General features: G+C 40.8%; 1 protein-coding gene and 1 long non-coding RNA gene across 2 annotated transcripts in view; both read right to left on the bottom strand.

Moving 5' to 3' along the window:
- Positions 1-2,929, bottom strand: part of LOC140949581 (tyrosine kinase receptor Cad96Ca-like) — an 11,476-nt gene extending 8,547 nt beyond the window's left edge. Inside the window, exons 1-2 of the mRNA XM_073398739.1 lie at positions 2,904-2,929; positions 2,046-2,236 (exon numbers count right to left, since the gene is read on the bottom strand). Of these exons, the coding sequence (XP_073254840.1) occupies positions 2,046-2,236; positions 2,904-2,929 (217 nt within the window). The remainder of the gene's footprint in view (positions 1-2,045; positions 2,237-2,903) is intronic.
- Positions 2,930-3,008: 79 nt separating this feature from the next.
- On the bottom strand, positions 3,009-7,758 carry LOC140949848 (uncharacterized). Its single transcript, XR_012167126.1, has 3 exons — positions 7,433-7,758; positions 3,363-3,500; positions 3,009-3,054 (listed from the first exon to the last, which is right to left on the bottom strand). It is a non-coding gene; the product is annotated as an uncharacterized lncRNA (long non-coding RNA).
- Between the last annotated feature and the right edge of the window lie 1,677 nt (positions 7,759-9,435).

The raw sequence follows: 9,435 nt of genomic DNA, 5'->3' as shown, positions 1-9,435 counted from the left end.
CCCTAAATTGTACAAACGACCGGTTTCAATAGACCGGCGAAATTTCTCATTTTATTAAAGCACTGAGGTTACGACAAGTTCGAGTTAAACTGATTGCACGGGTTGTCAAAGAGTCCAGCGATTCCTTTTGCCCAGGTGAGCGCCGACTCATTTCGCTTCAATATTCAGGAATGCTCTCGATCTTTTTACGCTTTCATTGCCTCTCGCCCGACATGTTTTGCACGGCGTTTGGTCATGCGAAACCTCCACGAAACATCCACGCCTCGCGCGAGGTAACTTTATCCCGATTCTAAAAATAACTCGAGACGAATTACCTATGGAATAGGGTGTATATGGGGGATGCCCTCTCTGTCCCCTTTATAGTCTCTTGTCTGGAATGTAATAGAGAGGTGTCCATAAGGAACCAAAGTAAGACTATGCCTTATCAGCTGTGTTGTTCATTATTGTTACCTGAACATAAATCAGTTTTTTCGATCTGCTTTCGTGTATTTTCCGTTCTTAATCTTAAATTTGCTTTACCTGGTGCTCTCGCCGACGCTACAATTGCTTTGTATACAGACGAACACCTCTCTATTACCAATCACCGACAGTTCTGATAATCCAAACGATAGAGCGGTTTTCACTCGACTGTCGTAAAACCAAAACCAAAGTAAATACACTAGCCAACCAAAGGGCGTAGTAAAACCAAAACCAAACCAATTCCTCAATTACTTTCGACAGTCAAGTGAAAACCGCTCTAACAAACTCAGTACAATTAATAGCCCTATAACACGAACACCCCTGCTAAACGGGTACTACAGCTCTGTAATTTCCCTGTCTATCAGGCCCTAGTTGTTGAAAAGCTCGATAGCGCTATCCACCGGAAAAACTACTATCCAGTGGATAAGTATTAGGGAAACCAATTACGCTGATTTATCCAGTGGATAGCGTTATCCACCTGGCCCGGGTTGTTCAAACGTTGCATAGCGCTATCCATTGGGTAAGTCACTATCTAGTGGATAAGTATTAGGGAAACCAATTGCACTATCCACTGAACAGCGATTTATCCGATAGATAGCTCTATCCACCTATGGAACAACTTGGGCCTGGTCAGTGAGTCTGTTTGAGGCCCCATTTACATGGAGAAAAGTTGTTCTGGGTAGAGGGGTCACTCCCCTACCCAAGCTACCCTAGGTGAGCCAACATTTCATACACTTCCTTGCAAAACGTGGCAAAGCAATTACATGAAAAACACAACTTGGTCAAATATTTTGTAGTTCGTCTGGTTATGCGCGTCTCTGGAATAAAGACAGGCACAATATGCATTATGCCTCCAGACGAACTACCTTTCGTAGTGCGCCGTTCAAGACGTATTTCGAAGGAAAGTTTGTCCAGACGTATAACCAGACGAAATGCGAATGTTTGCCCAAGTTCGTCTAGATAGATAATGCGTCCTTAGTACAGTAAAAACGGCCAATGTTGGCTCGGCTAAAATGGTAACCCGCCTTAAGCTGGGTCACCTTTTTGTGATGGAAGGGTCACCCTCCTAGCCAGGCCAACCTTTCTCCATAAATGCTTTGGCTCGTCCTGCAGAGTCTGCTCGGTCATAGCGAGACAACAAGAGTATGCGCGAGCGATGTTGACTCGGACAAAGGTTATGGAAAAGGGGCAGTTATAGAGCGTTTTCAGTCACGCGGCCAGCGGCTATGAAAATTTATTGGAACAAAAGAAAGCGTTTGCATAAGAAAGAGTTCAACTACCACAGGATTGGTTTAGGACACCAGCATGGCCGCCGTTTCATAGTTTTGAGAGGCCAAAATTAGACTACGTTTCCCTCGCTCTACTGTACTATCCCTGAGGAAAAATGGGGACTACTCGCAGTCTACACCAATATAGCCTCCGTGACCTCATGTGAAAGCACTCGCTGAAGTTAAGTTGACTGGTCTTGGTGGTTGGCTCTTTTATCCGGGGAAACTTTTCTCCATATAACGTGGCCGGAGGTTTGACTGTCAGTACCATAAAATTGAAACTTTAGAAAAAGAACATTCAGTTCTGGAAGCTCTTACGTTTCAACTTTTTAACTGCAACTGTTGTCTCGCCAGCAACCCCCTTCAATCCACTGACAACAGCTTTCCATACTTCACCGAAAGAACCACTTCCGAGAGTGTGTTGTAAGTCGACTTGTTTTGGCGCCACTTCCCAACATGTAGCTGAGACTGAAAGGCATCTGGGATCACACTCACCGTCACAATCTTCACTGAAAACAAAAAATTATAAGCAAAAAAAGAAGAGAGACCTTAGATTCGAGGACGAGGACGGTCGACCAAGAGGAGGAGATTTGACTTAAAGTTAGTTTTCCGTTCGCCGTTTTCATCCAAAAAAAGTATCAACCTCAAAAGCTTAATTTTACTTTTTTCACCAGGAAATTCACCAGCGTTATTTTACGAGGTTAAGCCCTTTCCCAAGTGCAAAATGATAAAGTTTCTAACATTTGATGACTTGTTAATTTCCGTCACTATACGACATTTTCGCTAAAGCACGTAGTAAGACGGACGACGGCTATCATAATTTCCAGCCAAACTCGGCACACGACTTGAATAGTATTTAGAAAATCTCGTATTTCTCGTATTTGTCTGCGTCTTCGAATCTTTAGGGTCTCTGTTGTCAACAAGTTTTAGCAATAATTTACCCTGAATTTGAACGGTTTCTAAAAAATATAAATCCAGTAAGGATCTCAGATCATCAAAAGCAAAGTGCTGTGCAATAATTTGCTTCTGCGCGGTTGTAAGTGGCTCAGTTTGTCACGGCTTTGTCAGGAAACAGGCGAGGTGCCTAGATCATTTTTGGTACTAAGTGAGAGTTCAAAAGAGCGCTAATGGTCATGAAGATGGCAAGAGTGATGCGCTCCATTATTAGTAATGTACCATGCTTTAATGATGGTTGATGTCATAATGATATAGATGTGAATTTTAGTTCTACTAAATTTTTAAGTTATGACCTTCTTTAATTTTGTTAGTTAAAAATATTACCTTTCAAGATTTCTTTCCATTCTTTGCAAAAATTCATTTCTTTGTGCTGGAAAATAAATAAGCAATCCAAAACTATAAATTAATTGAATTTTTCATAAGATTAAAGACATGAACGTACCTAAAAATCACTCGTGCAACACTTCGTAAATAAAAGCCTTAAAATGTACTTTTAACGGGGAATTATTAATCAATGTACTGCGGTCATTAACCACAAATAGGAATACCAAATTAGGAAGAAGCTAGTATGATGAGAAAATATCGTGTACATTTTTTTAAAAGTTTTAGACAGGGGCCTCTGAAGCCCCCAACACTCGGTCTTAATAGTGCCATTTTGTAGTGTTTAAAATCACATACCTACAAAACGCCTTCTTTGATAAACTAAGCAAATCCCAGTAACCAGGAATAGAAGGGCAGACAGAACACTCACAGACGCCACTAATGCTGTGCCGTTGCTGCCGGTTGATGTAAAAGATTGTGTCTTCGGAGGCTTTGCTAATTATGCATACAAAAAGAAAAAAATTTATATCAACTACAGTTTCATTGTCAGTTCTACGCTGTACGGTGAATAGTCAAGGGAACAGGGAGCTTAAGCAAATATAACCTGCGAGCAAGCTCCCTTGGAGTTCTCCTGGGGAGCTTCCCTGCCCCCGGCTGTACTCCCGGGAGCCCCAGCAGAGCTTGCTCGCAGGCTAAAGCAAATAGTTACGTTTTAAGCCGCGCACACCAACCGAAAGTGGGCTTTTTGCATCCTTGGGCAGTTATTTTGCGGCAAATTTTCGGGTAAATAGTCTCTTTTATTTAAGAAAACGGGACAAAGCAACACAAATTCGGTGGCGTCAACGCATATTTCTTCCGGTTGACGCACGTCGCTCAAAAACGCCTTCCCGATTGAGCTCCCTAGTAACGACGTTTTTGAGCGACGCACGTCAACCGGAAGTGGACTTGAACAACGTTTTGGCAAAACCGCTCACTTGCGGTTGACATGCGTCGCTCAAAAACGTTGCTGCTTAAACTCCCTATTATTACCTGGCCACGCCTAGTCAGGAAATTTCTCTTCGAGGGTCGGAAAATATCTCATGAGAGAGCACAGCAAACGCGTATGTGTAATATTTTTTTCAACGCGAAAAGAGAAATTTAGTATCCCTAAGCGGCCATGCAATGTTCTATTCTTGTTATAGACCACTCGGCGGACTCGTTTAAACACCTGACCTGCCGAGTGCGAGTTTTTGTACAGTTTGCGCGGTAAAAGCTTAGAGCCTAGTTACCCGCCTTTGATGAAATAAGCCATTCCAATGCTGTCACCGACAAAAAAAAAGTTGTACGGACTCGTGTAAACAGTACTGTAATAATATATAGATTTAGCCAGGGCTAAAAGCGAAGCTCCTATTAACTCGAATTTATAATTCAAATCAAACAATAAACTTGTATTCCACAAATCAGTTAACTTTAGAGCACATTCATGTGACTTTTGAGGGAAAGACTTCGTGATTTTCGAGAAAAAAAATAATTGCAAACAGTCCAAGCTAAGAGTGAACTTCATCTTACATCGAGTTGATAGCCTTTATATGTACACCCAAAAAATAGCAATCATCTTCGATCACATTTAAGAGCCATAATGGCTCTTGATCACAGTAGATTAGGCCTGGAAAACACCTGCGCCGTTTTCATCATACAGACCTCGGACAGAATGCAGTGTTTCACAATTTTGCAATACAAATTGCACTCATTCAATATTCAGGACGATCAAAGCACGTGTGGGCTTTTAGCGAAATCGTCAAAAAAATTGCCAAAATCACCTATACGGCTAGCCAGTTCTCACTTTTGACAAGTCGACTATTTAAATTAAGATTAATATAGTTATACGCTTCAACACAATAAAGAATTTATTATAAAGATCTGTAATCTTCAAAAGCGTTTGATACGCGCGGCATTTTGACTACTCTTGCAAGCGATGTTCATGAGCGACTGAAAACAAACGGCACAGCGATTAAAATTGCAAAAGAGACTACTTACAATCAATAAAGAAAGGGAAAATAATTCGGTGAAACATATACAGAGACAACAATTTTCATTCACGAAGACAAGTATTACACATGTAAAGTGTCTCTGAAAATCCTTGTTTACGTTTTAAGCCGGCTTCCCGGTGTTTGCTTTTTTCAAAGACGAACTCGAGGCAAGAAAATCGCTCAAAGCTTTCCGTTTTTACAGCCAGAATTGTAACCAAATATTCTTTGGAACGTTTTCTTTCTATTTGCGGTGAGAAAATGTCTAAAGGCTTTTTAAAGTTCCATAAGCTGATAATCAAACCTGATACTCGGTCACTCTCGGTTAGATCATTGTCTCAAATCTTACAAACGTGCATAAACCAAATAGCCGCGTAAACTACGCTCGACTTCATTAAATTAGATATGAAAAACAAACAAATACAATAATTACTCAGGCTTACCTTTTGAGATGCACTGAAAACTATCAAGTAATGCATCAGTCAATTCCACCTGCGCCCAGGCCCCCCCCGGGCTGACCCCCGGGGCATTAGCATTTTTTTTGCCTTGGATGGCAAATTCCCGGGGGTGGGGACTCTTGAGCTGTCAAATTCCCCGGGGTGGGGACGAAAAAAGAGGGCAAATGCCCCGTCCTCCGTCAACACTGCAACATTTTTCATTGATCGCACAGTCAAATAGTGCTGTTTTAAGCATTTTAATGTGCGATTTTTTTGGTTTAATTAACGTCTTCTTTTGTAATAGCGCGAGGATTCTAATTAAGACTTCACGCCGCGGCGACATGCACCAGTTTTAATATGGTTTTAGTATTGGTATAAAATTATTGACATTAAAATTAATAGAGCGCTGTAAAGTTATATGTTATGAATAGTTTTATAAATATGAAAGGATGTTCTTCAAATAATATCAACAGAAATTTGATTCAATAACCAAAAAACGTTGATTCACATCGATAGCTCCAATTTCGTTACGTAATTCTGGCTTGATAAGCAATGAAGAAATGCATACATACATTTAAAATCGAGAAAATGCCTTTACAACCCTCTACAATTTATTTCTGTCCTTGACAAATGAGTCAATCTGCTTTTCTTCCAGTAAAACCTTATATTCTGATAGGAAACCGCGTGCGTGACAAAAGCTCGGGATTGGCCCGGAGGTTGGCAAATGCCCGGCCCCCGGGCAGTGCAACATTTGCAAATGCCCCACCCCCGGGACTGACAAGGCGAGCAAATGCCCCGCAGTTGCCCGGGGGGGGGGCTGGGCGCAGGTGGAATTGACTGATGCATTAAGGCCAGAACCGCTTCAGACTTTTCAACCGTCTTACGTATCAAGCAAGGTGAAAAACGAAAACGATGCCATCCGAATCGGATTTCCGACTTTGCCAAAGCGACGTATTTCTCAACCAAAAACCCAATAAACAAACTAGCCATGAATAACAGAAGACTCTTGATAGCAGCTGAATTTCACTTTGTACATTTAGTGGAAAAAGACAGTTAAAAACATCACAAAGTTGACACAAAACTCTGTCAGCTTCAGCTGTCAAAGTAAACAAGTTTCAAGATGCTGCATAAATTTTCCGCGTGAACTCACCTGTCAAATTTTGACCAATCAGAGTATAAAAATTGGACGTAGAGCGTGACCAACGCGTGACCTTGGTGAGAAAAGTCAAAAGCAACTAGCATGTCCTCCCTGCCCATAAAAACTGGCTTAATTCTTGGCTTCTGAGGTCAGTTTGAAATCAAAATTTTAATTGTGCGGCACATATAAAACACAACATAATTCATATGAATTGAAAAATTAAACTTGAGCCTGCAATCATTTGAAAACTAGTAACTTCTCAGCGGATAACTTTAAAAAGATACTCGACCTCGATGGGTCGACACCTGAGCCCGCGATATGATCAGGTGATACTGGTCAGCGGATACCCTGTTTTGACAGCTGTCAATTGATCACAAGATTGATGTGCAATATGTCTGCAATATCAGTCTTCCTGTGCTCCCAAACTAGAAAGTGTGATTGAACATTGGTTGCCCTGTGGTGCGGACGGAAGGGCGGGCTGAGGGCGGTGTACGGTCACGTGATTACCAAATTTTCTGGGATGGGTAGATTTACTTACCCATGGTGCTCCGCAGGCGCGCCAGAGCTCCGCTATAATTTGCACGGTTCCGTGTAAAGGGGTTGCACAAAAAAATTCGTCCGTTCAATAACGTTTCCTTACCCGTCTAAACGTGGTCTGAGGATTTGTTTGCACTATATTGGATAGCTCAGTTTCGTGCCGAAACAAAGCCAGCTATAGGTGAGAGACATGAAAACAATAATAATGATAACAACCACCACAACTAAAATAATATTAATAATTATAATAATAATAATAATAAGAAGAAGAAGAATGATGATCATGATCATGATGATGATGATAATTACCTCTGACTCTTAAGGTATAATAGGCCTTGACGGGTTGTGAGGAATTTAAAATTTCAGCTTGACAAATATATGTTCCTGTTTGATGGAGGGAAACCTTATTGATTTTGTGGCGAAGATGGTATTCCCGAGGTTTAAAATCATCGGCGGTTGGTGGAAACGTTTTATTTTCGAGGACAATGTCTCCGGCATGTTTTATCCACTGAGCAAAAATGGGCTTGCTCGTTTCCTTAACTTTACAATCTAGGTCCAGCGTTGCTCCAACATCATATGTGACGTTTGGTGTTTTGATGATGACTGTTGTTTTGGGTATTGTGCCCAAGGTCGTGTTAACTGTAACAAACATAAAGAGAGAATCAAATGGTAGACTTCAAAGGACTGTATAGTAGCTCAAGTCGTATTATTAGGCTGCCTGTGGCATGTCCAATTATAAAATGAGCTTTCTACGTCGAAAAAAGACAAAATGGCGGATGGATCACCCATAAGCCATTGCGTGTCTTAACGCACATTTGACTTTTGACGGGATTTTCCGATAAACAAGCAAAATGACAGACTTGGAACGAAAACTACATTCTTGGGTGAAGTTATTTCTCCCATAATAACACCCGAAAAACAACCGAGACCACATATCTTGATTCAGTACCATGCAATGGAGGCTAAGAGAAGGGATTTTTAGAGTTTAGTCCATTATCCTTATTCCGGAAGGGTCCAGATTCGAATTCGTCGCGGCAGCTGAATAGAAGCATTGAAGACCCATTTATACAGGGTTAGCCTCGACCTAAGGTAAATATATTGACAACTTTCAGTCAGAAGAAGACCTGTGTCCAACTGTGTCTATTGTTTTAAACTCACATTCAGGGACCTTCTCGTTGACCGACAATGCGCGCAAGCAACTGTTATAAGGTTAATTGGCGAGTTTTGACGTCCCTACCATCTTTGATTATACAGAAAATTTAATTATTTTATTGTCAATAATAGTACAGATAGATTAGATGTTAATTTATGCGATAGCCGTAAATGTCTTAATTTCTCTTAGATGATACACTTTCTGACTGGAAACTCTCAAAAAAACTTGTATTCTTTTCAGAAAAGGCGTAGCACAGGAAACTTGAAAGCCGGTTCAAACAACTCTTCAACCCATTCTTCTGTGAACCGCCCGTAACCGCCCGTAAGAATCCAACTCCCTTCTACCACTTGTGACCTGATCAGTTTTAAGGTTCAAGGACAACTTTTTCAGCTAACTCGTAGGGGGTGAAGAGATCTTTTAAACCATACCAGAATGAGCATGATCTGGTCAAGCAGGCAGGAGAAAAAGGCAAGAAACCATGCAACATTGACCCAAAAATTGTCATAAAAATCTTGTTCCACGACCGGCCTACCTTTCCTTTCATCTAATCCTAAGATCCTAAAAGCTTTCCCAAAAACGTTCCCACCGAAATGAAGCCTATTGACGCCCAGCAAAAGAAACAAATAACGAGGGGAGAAAAGTGAAAAAGAAGGGAGGAGAGAAAGCGAAATTTTGCCTTCTACGCATGCCTGAAGATAATATTTAGCATTTGAATAATGCATGACTTCTAGCCCTTTATAGCTAGACAGTGACCAGAATACGACTCTACTAGATTCACTAAACGCGATTTTCGGCGAAATTCCCAGTAACGAATGGGTTAAGCAAAGTACCAAGTATTTTTTTACGAAAATCCACTTTTGAGGATAAAACAATTAAATCTGGCCATAAAATGTCAATTGGGGTGAAAAAATCAGCAAAAGACGATTTTTAGGTTTTTCGATTAAGAAAAGTACCAAGTTTTTTGAGAAAATTCACTTTTGAGCATAAAACAACTCAATCTGGCCATAAAATGCCAATCTGGGTGAAAAAATCGGCAGAAGACGATTTTAAGGTTTTTCGAATAGGTTACAAAGGGGTTGGGACTGTTTTAGGTAAATGCCCACCCCTTGTATGCCTGGGGGTCGAAAATATTTAATTGTAGTGTTGAAATATGTTTTCA

This window comes from Porites lutea, chromosome 10 (assembly GCF_958299795.1).
Source record: "Porites lutea chromosome 10, jaPorLute2.1, whole genome shotgun sequence".
Taxonomy (NCBI): Eukaryota; Metazoa; Cnidaria; class Anthozoa; order Scleractinia; family Poritidae; genus Porites; species Porites lutea.
This window is presented reverse-complemented; position numbering and strand designations above follow the sequence as displayed.